At 38.7% G+C, this 13,602-nt stretch overlaps 1 protein-coding gene across 11 annotated transcripts in view; it reads left to right on the forward strand.

Moving 5' to 3' along the window:
• The window catches only part of CNTRL (centriolin), a 91,032-nt gene that overhangs the window by 40,430 nt on the left and 37,000 nt on the right, over window positions 1-13,602 (forward strand). For 9 of the 11 annotated variants that reach the window (XM_032251467.1, XM_032251469.1, XM_032251468.1 and 6 more), the window contains 5 exons: window positions 1,867-2,020; window positions 3,365-3,585; window positions 8,510-8,686; window positions 10,695-10,829; window positions 12,769-12,914. In XM_032251467.1, coding sequence (XP_032107358.1) covers window positions 1,867-2,020; window positions 3,365-3,585; window positions 8,510-8,686; window positions 10,695-10,829; window positions 12,769-12,914 — 833 coding nt within the window. Of the gene's footprint in view, window positions 1-1,866; window positions 2,021-3,364; window positions 3,586-8,509; window positions 8,687-10,694; window positions 10,830-12,768; window positions 12,915-13,602 lie in introns of those variants that run through there. The other 2 variants (XM_032251470.1, XM_032251478.1) reach the window with 2 other exon arrangements.

The following is a 13,602-nucleotide window of genomic DNA, read 5'->3' on the forward strand; positions in this document are numbered from 1 at the left end:
CTCCACGGTGGTGTAAATCGCAGAATCTACTTTTGTTCTTATGTGTTTAATATACACCATGAGCATATTGAACCAAATTTTTGTCCCGTGTATAAAGATTTAGGTGGAATTTTTAATGGTGAATTTTAAAGATTTATTGATACAGATATGAGTGCAGTCTTTTAGGAAATTACTTCTTGAGCCGTAACAATTCGAAATTTACTTAGAATGTAAGCTGTTACATGTAACTTTTCAGAAAGATTTCAAATGGTTATTTTGGGAGTGTAGGGAAAAGAGTTTGCAAAATCCCATAAAGTTTTACCAGTAGTAAATTTAAAACCTTCCAATTAAGCTGCCACAGTCTTTTGTTCATCAGAAATGAAGACACTTTTCTTTCTTGTATTTGGGGTAAGCAAATACATAAAATTGAGAAATGTTCTTTTATAATCACATGGGTCTTAGACTTGAAATCATTGGTATTCATTTTTCTGACTGATACACTTCCCTCTTTTGATAACTTTCTCTTATTTATTGTTGTGTTCTTCTGATCCTGTGGGTGCAAATTTAAGAGTCATGAAGGAGTGAGGGGGAGGGCAAAGGTTCTCTGGGGAATTATTTTGTCTCCATATGAACAGTTGCCTTAGGAGATGGGAAAGTCATTTGATGGAAATGAAATTCAGTTTTCTCATGTTTAAAAGGAAGGGTTAGACTAGATCGATGCCTCTTGATTTGCTTTCCTTAGCATACCTGAGAAATACAATCCACTCTTCAGGGCACCAGAGGGTGTGTGGGTGTGTGAAAGCTCTGTTTTCCACCATGGACAAGTGTATGCTAGAGAGGTATGCCTCCGTAGGGCCCTCCATTTTGAGATTCACTGGGCTAAGTGGTCTTTGAGGTCCTTCTCAGCTCTCAGTTTATTAAAAAGCAAAATGTTTGTATAAAAGATTCAAAGTAAATTTGAATTTCAAGTATTTTATCTATTTCATGCCTCTATTTCCTTCTAAGAAACCTTTTTTTAATACATTTAACGTGTTTTTTAATTAAAAAGGCATCTACTGTAAAAGTTTTTTTAAATATAAAAATACTCATTACAGAAGGAAAAAAATTCCCCGTGTAATCCTTCCACCCAAGTATAATTCTTGTTAACATTTTGGGATATAGTTTTTAAGTTTTTTTCTATAGATATATGCTGTAACCAACTAATTTTGGAAACCTTTTTTAAAAGACACATTTTAGGCCAGTATGGGGGCTCATGCCTGTAATCCCAACACTTTGGGAGGCCAAGGCTGTCGGATCACCTGAGATGAGGAGTTCGAGACTAGCCTGGCCAACATGGTGAAACCCCCATCTCTACTAAAAAAAAACAAAACAAATCGAAAAACAAAGAAACAAAAACCCAGGTGTGGTGGTGTGCACCTGTAGTCCCAGCTACTCGAGAGACTGAGGCAGGAGACTCACTTGAACCTGGGAGATGGTGGTTGCAGTGAGTTCACATCGTGCTGCTGCACTCCAGCCTGGGTGATGGAGTGAGACTCCATTTCAAAAAAAAAAAAAAAGAAAGAAAGAAAGAAAAAGAGGCACAATCTCATGCAATGCAAATAACACTGAACATGGCTACATTACCTACCTACCTATGCCCTTGAAAAAAATCACTTAACCTCTCTGATCCTCAGTTTTCTCACCTGTAAAGTGGAAATGATTTCTACATCAAGTTATCCTGAAGTTTAAATGAAAACTACCTATGTGAAAACAGTATAGGGCCTGACACAAAATAGATGCAAATTATTATATTTATTTTCTATTCTTTCTTTAAAAATGTTAAGGATTATTATTTTTAAAGGAGTTTAAGGAATTTGGGGTTTTGTTGATTTTTTTTTTTTAATTCAGTCCCATATGAAGGCTCAAAAGAGGGGTAAAGAACAACAGCTTGACATTATGAACAAGCAGTACAAACAACTTGAAAGTCGTTTGGATGAGATACTTTCTAGAATTGCTAAGGAAACTGAAGAGATTAAGGACCTTGAAGAACAACTTACTGAAGGTGAGAATTTAAATATGATTTAAGGTAAGTCAGTTTTTTACTAATAAAAGAAAGATGATAAAGATAAGCATTAATCCAGATATTAGCTTAATACAGTTTACCTGTTAGTGCTAATGTTTGATGGGGAAATATTTACAGGATACCCAAAAGTATTTAATACACTTTTAAAGTTTTGTTTTTGTTTTGTTTTGTTGCATTGACGTCTAGTGAGTCAGGTCATTCCAGTCAGTAGGCCAGAAGTCAATACATGATCATGATAAGCTCTGGCATGTGATTGTCTATGGCATAAAATCCATTCAGGAGCAAAGCATCCTGGATGGCATCAGGGAATTCAGTGTCTGATTATACAAAGAAAGAGTTTTAGGATCTACTTTTGCAATGCAGATTTAAACTGTGACGTTTCCATAATAGTGGAAAAGGAAGACAATAGGCCATAGTGGTGAGAGCCTGGGCTCGGTGTAAAAAGGTCTCACTCCCTGTTTTGCTACTGTCAGCTGTGTCACCTTGGACAAGTTGTTATTATCTCCATCATTAGTTGTTGGGAGAATTACATGAGATATATTCATAGGCCAGGAGTGGTGGCTCACGCCCGTAATCCTAGCACTTTGGGAGGCTGAGGCAGGCATTATCACTTGAGCCCAGGAGTTCGAGTCCAGTGTGGGCAACATGGTGAAACACTGTTTCTACAAATAAATAAATAAATAAATAAGCCAGCCCTGGTGGCACACATGCATGTGGTCCCAGCTGCTTGGGAGGCTGAGGTGGGAGGATCACCTGAGCTCAGGGAGGTTGAGGCTACAGTGAGCCATGATTGCACCATTGCACTCCAGCCTGGGCAACAGAGTGAAACCCTGTCTGGAAAAAAAAAAAAAAAAAAAAAAAAAAAGATAGTATTCATAAAGTTCCTGGCACATAGTGTGTATCCAGTACTATATATGGGATATGTGTGTGTGTTTTAAGTCTTCAGGTTACATGTTTATGTTTACAGTCTTGGATTCATCTTGTATACTGAGTGGTTTTGTTCTATGCATTTAGCAGCAAGAACTCGCAGTTTTGCTACGTATTTTTTTTTTTTTTTATTTTATTTGGAAATCAAACTCTTCACAGCATGAATGAGGCATTTTACAAATATTGCCCACAAAATATACTATTTTTATTTTATACCTGCTTAATACTTCTGTACTATCTATAGTAGGAAGAAAATTTAACATTATGTTTTGAAAAAGAAAAATGATAGGGAAGAATTGAAAGCTTAGACCTTCACTCTTGGGTAGTAACAAAGTGCTGAGGGGCAATACAGTACTTTAAAAAGATATATTATTACCCTTTTTGCATCTTGCTTAGGCCAGATAGCAGCAAATGAAGCCCTGAAGAAGGAGTTAGAAGGTGTCATCAGTGGCTTGCAAGAATACCTGGGGACCATTAAAGGCCAGGCAACTCAGGCCCAGAATGAATGCAGGAAGCTACGGGATGAGAAAGAGGCTTTGTTGCAGAAATTGACAGAAGTCAAGCAGGAGAGAGACCAACTGGAAATAGTTGCCATGGATGCAGAAAATATGAGGAAGGTATGATTTTTTTTTCCTGCCATTTTCTTTAGCTTCCGAAGTAGATAATGTCCAAATTAAGTTAGTTGGAGGAGTTAACAGTACAGGATTTTTTTTGTTGTTACTTGTTTGGTTGGGTTTTTTTTGATACAGAGTCTCTCTTTCACCCAGGCTGGAGTGCAGTGGCAAAATCTCAGCTTACTGCAACCTCCGCCCCTGGGTTCAAGCAATTCTCCTGCCTCAGCCTCCTGAGTACTGGGATTACAGGCGTGTGCCACCGTGCCTGGCTATTTTTGTATGTTTAGTAGAGACAGGGTTTCACCATGTTGGTGAGGCTGGTCTCAAACTCCTGACCTCGTGATCTGCTGGCCTCGGCCTCCCAGAGTGCTGGGATTACAGGCATGAGCCATGGTGCCTGGCCAACAGAACATTTTTAAGTGGGAAAAAGTATTAGTGGCAATATGGTGATTTTTTTCTTTTAAAAGTTGGTTTTTCTTTTTTTTCCTTCTTTAGCTGTGATACATTTAGAATTATTATTTTTTTCTTTGCTCAGAAAAGGAAGATTATTTAAGCTGTATTTCTATCCCTGAAAGGTATTTTTGCTAAATAACTCTAAAGAATATGAAATTGTAGTTATTACATATACTGTATTAAATGTTCATGTTTTATTTATGCTGCAAAATTGAACACAGAATGGCCTTTCTTATTCTTTTTGTTACTAGATAATTTTAACGTTATTTTATAGCTAACAAGGCAGATATAATGTTTTAAATTATACCCTTATGAACCTGATTTGTTGCCCATTTATTTGAAGATTTCTCTTGATCTATTTTAGTTGTTTGGAAAATGTTATCATACATGAGAACTGCAGATTCCCAAACTCCTTGCTCAGTAGGGCTGGGTCCAGAAATTGAATTAATATATTTTAATATGAAATTTCTCAGGTATATTAAAAAAAATCACAAATATTTAACGTCATGTACTTAAAACCCAGCTTAACAAATTAAACATTATAGATATATTTGAAATCCTCCGTCTACTCCCTTCCAGAAGTAACAAAGTTCTGAATATGGTTATTATTTCCCTGTACCTCTATTCTTTTATTATATATGTAAACATCCATAAGCAATATATAGTATTTTCCATGATTTTAAGACTTATACAAAATGTATCACAGTGTACATATTTGGCCACTTTCTTTCTTCCTTCATGTTTATGTTTTTGAAAAGTATGCACTCTGATAGATGTAGTTCTACTTTGTTCATTTTTACTGATAGATGTACCATCCTGCTTTAGGTATGTGCCACAAATTTATTATTTATTTGTTCTCTTTTGGGGAGGCATTTAGTTGATTACCAGGCTTATGCTATTACAAACAATGCTGAGTATAACATTCTTGTACACATCTTGAACACATGGGGACTATGCTCAGAAGCAGGACCGTAGGTCAGAAAGTATGTCCATCCTTAATTAAGTTCTGTAGATATTTTCAAATTACTTTTCATAGAGAGTTTTTCAGTTTCTACTCCCACCAGCAATGTGGGAGCTACCATTCTATTACATCTTTGCCAACCCTGTAACATTGTCCAACTTTTTTTTTTGAGCTACAGTTTAACTGTTGTTGCCCCGGCTGGAGTGCAGTGGTGCAATCTGGGCTCACCGCAACCTCTGCCTCCTGGGTTCAAGCAATTCTCCTGCCTCAGCCTCCTGAGTAGCTGGGATCACAGGCATACATCACCACGCCTGGCTAATATTTTTGTATTTTTTTAGTAGAGACGGGGTTTCAGTATGTTGGTCAGGCTGGTCTTGAACTCCCGACCTCAGGTGATCCACCCGCCTCGGCCTCCCAAAGTGCTGGGAGGATTATAGGCGTGAGCCACCGCGCCCAGCCCAAACTTTTTTTAAATAGAAAAACTAGCTGATTTTATTATTATCAATGCCAAATAAGTCTTTAAATCAACTAAACTTTATTTAATTTAATTAAGCATAAAGTTACTTTCACATTTATCTACAACCACAGTAAATACAGTTCTTGGCATAAAGACACAGCTTTTAGAATTTAAAGCCTCCCTACCTGCAAGGTTACGTATATGAAACTCCCACTATTGTTCATATAATAGTGGATTAATCAAATTAAAATAGTTATGCTATCTAGAATAAAATAAAAAGGAAATAATTTACTCATAAGATTCATATTTAAATCATCTTTGTTTATAAAATACTGTTCTGAGAATTAATTCCATTAAGCTTCAATTTGAGCAAAAATGTAATCACTTATGTAACAGTGGTAGTCACTTTAAACTGAAAATGAGATACTTCAAAATTACTTTTGAAGAGAGCAAAAATATTGTCAGGTTTCTGGCTGTGGTTTTGGATGTTCAGTAGCAGGCTCATTTGAAGGTGGAATCAACTCTGAGGGAAACTCACTTCTACCTTCAGAATGTGGGCGTGTGAGGAAAATATCCAGGTATTGAGGGAAGGTAAGGAGGAAAACCCCTCAGTGGATAGACATTTCTCATTGCAAATGGAACATGTGGTGGACCTGGGAAATCCCTTGGTGGAAAATAATCTCAGGAAGCTCCAAACATGGTTCCTGGAGGAGGTTGGGGGAAAGGAGGCCCTCTTCTCATGAATGGGCCCCTTGTATCCACTGGAAACAATGGATCTCTGATTGGAGCAAGAGGTGGAGGAAGAAAGCTAGGACGAGTTGCTTCATTTTCATCAGGGAGAGATGAATCAGGCACATTTAAATTACCAAGATCGTCTTTGGTATCATTTCTACTGGATTCCATTTCTGAAGGCATTGAGCCATCCATTTTATCCAAAGAAGACATATTAAAACTTCTGAGTTCTGCTGGTCCAGACAGCCTCCCAGAATTAGAATGAAATCTGTCTGTGGAGGAATTGCTGAATCAGGATGTGATTGTCCTGTTGGAGGAAACATCATCTTATGGTCCTGTTCTGACGGAGGTGACAGGGACCCAGTGTCAGAAGGAGCCCTATGAGGATCGGTTAACCTATCACAGCTTGATTCTCCTCTTTCATTGGTAATCTGATGGTCCAGAGGGCCCCTGGGCCTCTTGAGCCTCTCCCTTCTCCCACTGGAAGCAAAGGTAAGATAAGAGTCTGAGTGAGCCCTCCAACAAAGTTGGAGGAGAGAGAAAAGCTCTTGTTTCAGATGAAGGCCGACCCAGGTGAGGGACTGTATGGAGAATGCTCTCTGCCAGATGCTGTATTTGGAAGATCAAGTGCATAAAGATCTTCTTCTAAAAGTTCAAACTTAAACTCTGTTTTAATTGTCTATTGTGAGCATTTTCTTTTTTTAAATCATTGAGGTTTCTTTCAGCAGTCTAAGCTACCAACCAATTATCATATTCTTTTTTCCTCATGGGAAATAATCTTCCCTTGATAAAAATGAATAGTTTTCTCCAATTCTTCAAGATCTTTGGTTAACTTTCTATAGGTCTGCAGCTCTTCAGTGGCATGGTTGATCTTTTGTCTGCTTTAGAAAGTTTCTCTTCTTTCTCTAACCAGTAATTTTTCTCTACTGTTAATTTCCTGTAGAGTTTAATTTCATTTTCTTGTATAATTCAGTCATTACTTTAAGTTTCTGTTGAAGCTTCTGATTCTCACTTTCAAAATGTGTTTTCTGACTGCAAAGATGCTTGTTCAGTCTGAAGATTTTTTAATATCCTAAGTTCTTCCTTTGTTTTTTCAACTTCAGATAATTGAATATAAATTTGGTTTCTTTCTCCTTCTAAGGTTTTTAAAGAAGCATTTATTTATTTTTATTTTATTTTATTTTTTTTTGAGACGGAGTTTCACTCTTGTTACCCAGGCTGGAGTGCAATGGCGCGATCTCGGCTCACCGCAACCTCCGCCTCCTGGGTTCAGGCAATTCTCCTGCCTCAGCCTCCTGAGTTGCTGGGACTACAGGCACGCGCCACCATGCCCAGCTAATTTTTTGTAGTTTTAGTAGAGACGGGGTTTCACCATGTTGACCAGGATGGTCTCGATCTCTTGACCTCGTGATCCACCCACCTCGGCCTCCCAAAGTGTTGGGATTACAGGCTTGAGCCACCGCACCTGGCCCGTAGTATCTACATTTTAAACAAGCAGCCCAAATGATTCAGTTGCCCGGTTGTTTTTGGACAGCTCTTTTGTAGAAGCTCTCATCATCATAGGATTCTCTTCTTTAATCTATAGTAGTTTGATCCCAAATAAATAGATGAGAGCTGTAATGTTAATCACAAAACACAGATGGACTAAATTGAATCAGAACCATGATATGCTAATAAATATGTGTGTATATTCTTGTTAGCACTCATTTAAGGTATTCTTATCATCCTTGATATTAGAGAATGTCAGTCCCATTTTGTTTTTCTGATAAATGAACATGCTATGGTTTAGTAGAAAGAGTATAGGCTTTGGAGGCAGATATCTGCATTTATATCCTGACTATCCTTTTTCTAGCTACACCAGCCCTATGCAGTTTACTTAGATGTTCATTCTGTATTTCCTCATCTGTAAAACTGCAAGTTGCCATACACAGTTATTGTGAAGATACAATGAAATAATGAATATGAAAACATTTTGTCCAACATCAGATGAAAAATAGGCTTTGAATCTTCTCTTCTTTTTTTCCTTCCATTCTCTTTCTCCCTCCTTATGTTTTTAGACTCACAAGTGTCACAGAACTGGTTCCTTTGAAAAACAGTATGTTGGTAGCTAAGACTTCCCTGATTACATTTAGCCAGGATTTTGTTTTCCAGTCAGGATGTGCCCAGCCTGAGGCTTCATCATATTGCTTCTGACAACTTTGTGGCAGGCAGCAATAGCTGGCCAGCATTTGGTTTATAGTACTCAAGTTCCTTATAATGCCTTGCAGATGCTTCTTAAGCAGCACAGTGAGGGTTCCATAGTTAAACCCACTGAATCCTTCTAGGAGCTTGCAGAGCTAGAAACTGCCCTCCAGGAGCAGCATGAAGTGAATGCATCTTTGCAGCAGACCCAGGGAGATCTCAGTGCCTATGAAGCTGAGCTAGAGGCTCGGCTAAACCTAAGGGATGCTGAAGCCAACCAGCTCAAGGAAGAGTTGGAAAAAGTAACAAGACTTACCCAGGTAAGTAGGAGCATGAAGCCAATGAGAAACTAAGTACCCTGTGCCTTAAGACACCATCATTCCTTTATTTATGTCTTAATTTAGGATTAGGCATTTTAATACAGTATATATGGAGTGATGAGGAAGTCACAATTTTGGAGTCAGACATTCTGAGTGCTAATACTACCCCTGTGTGAACATGGGCAAATCAGTTCATAGCTCTGAGCCTCCCAGCCTGGTCCTCCTCTGTAAAATGGCTTATGGGGAAAATAAATGAGATAATGGACTTGAAAGCACCTGGCAGTTGATAATAAATGCTAGTTTTTCCTTCTTAGAACAGGTTTAAGAGACCTCTTTTAGGTTGATGGTAAGTTGTAGTTTGCTGTCTCCTTTTAGGGTAAGTTGAAAGATCCACCTAGTTAAAATTATACTTGCAAATTACAGAAAACATATCCAATAAATATTTATTGATTGACCATTGAGGGCCAGGTGCTGTGGATTCTCTAGGAAAAGCACAGACATGGTCGCCATCCTGTGGAGCTGACAGGTGGAACAGGTGTGGGAAAAAGAAAGGGACAGGATTCTTTGGCTAAGGAGGAAGTAGTCAGAAAAGTCCACCCTATAGAAATGATGTTTCAGCTGATGGCTGATGGATGAGTAGGATTTGGCCATGCAGAGGGGACAGAGTGAAAAGGGATAAAGTTAAGATATGTGTATTCTAGGCAGAGCAGTAAGGAGAGAGAGCATATAGTACATTTGAAGTGCTGAAAGTATGCCTCCAGGATGCCAGGAGCAGGGGGAGGAGTGGGAAAAGAGAATGAGAGGTAAAGGCAGAGAGGCAGGCAGAGCCCAGTTATAATATATTCTTTATCAGATTAAAAATACAATTTATTAGCCAGATGGGCTGCATCTTCTTTCAGGAAACCCACCTTAACCTTTCCTTTCTGCCTGCTGAAAATCTGGGTTCAGGACTCTACATTGGTTTTCCTATAACCTGTACACAATAAAGCTGTTTGTCATGTGTATGATGATCATCTGTTTAGATGATCCTAGATGATCTGTTTGTTTTACCCCAGCTAGACTCAGAGCTCAGTCAATACTCAGATTATATCTGTTTGTTTCTGCTTTTTCAGTGCCTGGCACATGAGAAGCATCAATATGTGCTTATTTGATGAAAATGAAATAAAATAAGATACTTTGAATTTCAGGAATGCGTGTAAAAATAATTCATTATGATTAGAAGAGGAACTAGAAATTGGTCTCACCCTAGAGATTCTCATCTAAAAAATCTGAGATGGAGTTTAAGCATCTGCATTTTTAACAGGCATAACTAGTGTTGATGCAGTTTTTTGTTGCTGGTGGTTTGTTTTTGGTTTTTTTTTGAGATGGAGTTTTGCTCTTGTTGCCCAGGCTGGAGTGCAATGGTGCAATGTTGCTCACTGCAATCTCCACCTCTTGGGTTCAAGCGATTCTCCTGTGTCAGCCTCCCGAGTAGTTGGGATTACAGGCATGCGCCACCACGCTCGGCTAATTTTTTATGTTTAGTAGAGACAAGGTTTCTCCATGTTGGTCAGGCTGGTCTTGAACTCCTGACCTCAGGTGATCCGCCCACCTCGGCCTCTCAAAGTGCTGGGATTACAGGTGTGAGCCGCCGCGCCCTGCCAATACAGCTTTTTTGAGGACCACAGTTTGAGAAATACTGGTCTAAGGGAAAGGAGAGCAATAATTGTTGGATCACTTGCAGAGAGCTTTTAAAGGTAGGTGGTTTGGCCCACCCTTGAAGATCCTGATTTGGTATAATTGAGCTGAGCTGATTCTGATACTTAATCCTTCTTAAGTGTTACTAATAGTTTAAGGATTGTGTGAAAAAATTATCTTTGGTTTTTAAATTTGGGAGTACGAACATAAAATTGAGTTGTAAAACTATAGCTAGTAAGGGATTTTGTGTAATGTAAATTTATTTGTGCCTTTTAAAATCACAAATTATTGCTATTTCATACTTTCATGTCATTGCTTCTTATGGTGACAGGTAGAACAGTCAGCCCTTAAAGCAGAACTTGAGAAGGAAAGGCAAGCCCTGAAGAATGCTCTTGGAAAAGCCCAGTTCTCAGAAGAAAAGGAGCAAGAGAATAGTGAGCTGCATGCAAAACTTAAACACCTGCAGGTAGAGATTTGTTGCTTTAGAACACATTCTTACACAGAATACCCAAAGATGATGATATCTTTAGTCAGGCACTTAGCAGCCTGCTCTAAGCAACTTGAATTACTAGAAAAAAAGGAATTCTGGGAGGAGCAGCACCGTAGCCCCTGTTCTCTTGTGACCATGGTTTTAAGATTATTATTTGTGAATCTCCTTTTGTTTTTATGATGGTGCGAAGACATAGAGGCAGTATCAGTAGTAAACGATATGCCGTGTAATGGGCAAAAGCAGTATCTTGCATTTCTTCTAAAAGCAGATTTGTCACCAGATCAAACTAAAATGATCAGATTGGTGCATTCCTCTTCCACTGAAATATCTTTGTAATTATCCAGGAAGTTAACTAGAGTGGGTTGCAGTGGGATTTCTTATCTGTAAACAGTTTTTCACAATCCTCAAAGGATGCTATTAAAAATATAACCACTTTTTGTGGGAATGTGTGACAATATTTTTGTAGCTGTTCTCACAGTAATCTGCTGAACAAACTGCAGGAAAAACAGGTGGATAAGATTTTTCAGATAATTAAACTCCCAAAAAAGACAAATGTCTGAACAAACAAGTACCTGAATCAATACTCAGGTCTCCAAATCTGTGAGGTCAGGGGCCGCTTGACTAGCTGAGATGGTAGCTGTTATCACCAGAAATAAAAGGGCAGAGTTTATGTGGCTTGGAGGAAGAGTTCCAAAATAAACCACGCAGGGGGATTTGAGAGAAATAAGACAAAGCTCACCCAAATTTTCTCTTCTTCTAACACTTCAAATATTTGTTCCTCGAAGTTTAAGGAAATCTAATAACCTATAATTTATTTTTTACTGCTCTCAGTTCCACTTCTGAAGCAAGTATCATAAAAGATATACATGTTTTCCATTACTGTGTGAGGTGTGCGTGTGTGTTGGTTCTTGAGTTATCATTTTCCATTTTTAGTATAGAAGTTTTCATATAATCACAAAAACAGAATAGCTATGACCCTTTATTTACCCATTTCCCAACCTAAATAGTTGTCAACATCCATTGTTACATTTTGTCCACCTCTTTTGTAGCTGGAATATTTTAAAGAAAAATGTCATACATCTTTCTTTACCCACCAATACTTCAGTGTATATCTCTTACAGAAAAGGACTAATATATGTTCTTTGGGGGCCTTCTCCTCCGAAGTAGAAAGTGAAGTCAGCTTTCTAGAATACTGACCTGTGTTGTGGGACTACCTTAGTTAGAACTAGATTCTTTGGTTACTTGGCCAACTAACCTCCTGAGTACTAGTTAAACCCACTCTGCATTTCTTTGTCAGAAATCATTTAGTTGCATTGAACCAAAACCTACTCACATGAGCTCAAGAAAGGAGACAGCTTGCTAGGAACCAGAGCTGCCCTATCAGCCTTTCATGTTGAAATAGGGGCTCTCTCATTTCTCTTTTTCCATCTCTCCGAGCATCGTATGTGGCCCAGCATAGACCCCAGCCCTGAGTTGACATATTTTCAGGTCCAGCATTTATATAGCCTTGCTGTACTGAATCTTGCTTCAAATTATGGAGAGAATGAGAACCTGTTTTCTGGCTAGAAGTTGTATTGACTGGCCTCGAGTCAGTTGATCTGTGGCCAGGATTAGATAGTATTACAGAAAGGGCTGCCTTGGAGCAATGGGCATGAACAGTTTATAGGTAAAGAGGACTCCAGATGAAACAGGCACTTCAAGCATATTAATTGAATTCTAAATTCTTCATTTTTGTTAACACTATTACACTGAGTTTGAAGTAGATTAATGATAGGGAAATTTTAGGAATTTCTTTTTACTTGAAAGAGGCATTGTCTGAAAATTAGTTCTGTGGTCTAGAAATGTTTGTTAGTTTGTCAGTAGTGAAAATATACTGACATGTAATAGATAATCCCTATTTCATCCCCGTCCATAGGGTGACAATAATTTGTTAAAACAGCAACTTAAAGATTTCCAGAATCACCTTAACCATGTGGTTGATGGTTTGGTTCGTCCAGAAGAAGTGGCAGCTCGTGTGGATGAGCTAAGAAGAAAACTGAAATTAGGAGCTGGAGAAATGAAGTAAGGAAAAAGCAAGACCTCCAAGTCTAGAGTGGGCCTCACAACTTGAGAGTTGTGAGTGTGAAGTTCAATGATAAACTCACTTTTCTAAGTTCTATTAATGACAAATTTCTTTTGTAAGGTTCTCCTTATGTTGTTTACATGACTGAGACAAAAGATTGTTTAATTTAATTTAATTTTATTTATTTGTTTATTTATTTACTTTTTTGAGATGGAGTTTCACTCTTGTTACCCAGGCTGGAATGCAATGGCGCGATCTCGGCTCACCGCAACCTCCGCCTCCTGGTTTCAGGCAATTCTCCTGCCTCAACCTCCTGAGTAGCTGGGATTACAGGCACATGCCACCATGCCCAGCTAATGTTTTGTATTTTTAGTAGAGACGGGGTTTCACCATGTTGACCAAGATGGTCTCAATCTCTTGACCTCGTGATCCACCCACCTCGGCCTCCCAAAGTGCTGGGATTACAGGCTTGAGCCACCGCGCTGGGCAATTTAATTTTATTTTTAAGAGGGAGTCTCAGTCTTTCACCCAAGCTGGAATGCAGTGGCACAATCTCAGCTTACTGCAACCTCTGTCCCCCTGGGTTCAAGAGATTCTCCTGCCTCAGCCTCCTGAGTAGCTGGGATTACAGGCATCTGCCACCATGCCCAGCTAATTTTTGTATTTTTAGTAGAGACGGGGTTTCAC

The sequence above is a fragment of the Sapajus apella genome, unplaced genomic scaffold (assembly GCF_009761245.1).
Source record: "Sapajus apella isolate SASKATOON/1434 unplaced genomic scaffold, GSC_monkey_1.0 scaffold76, whole genome shotgun sequence".
Classification (NCBI taxonomy): domain Eukaryota; kingdom Metazoa; phylum Chordata; class Mammalia; order Primates; family Cebidae; genus Sapajus; species Sapajus apella.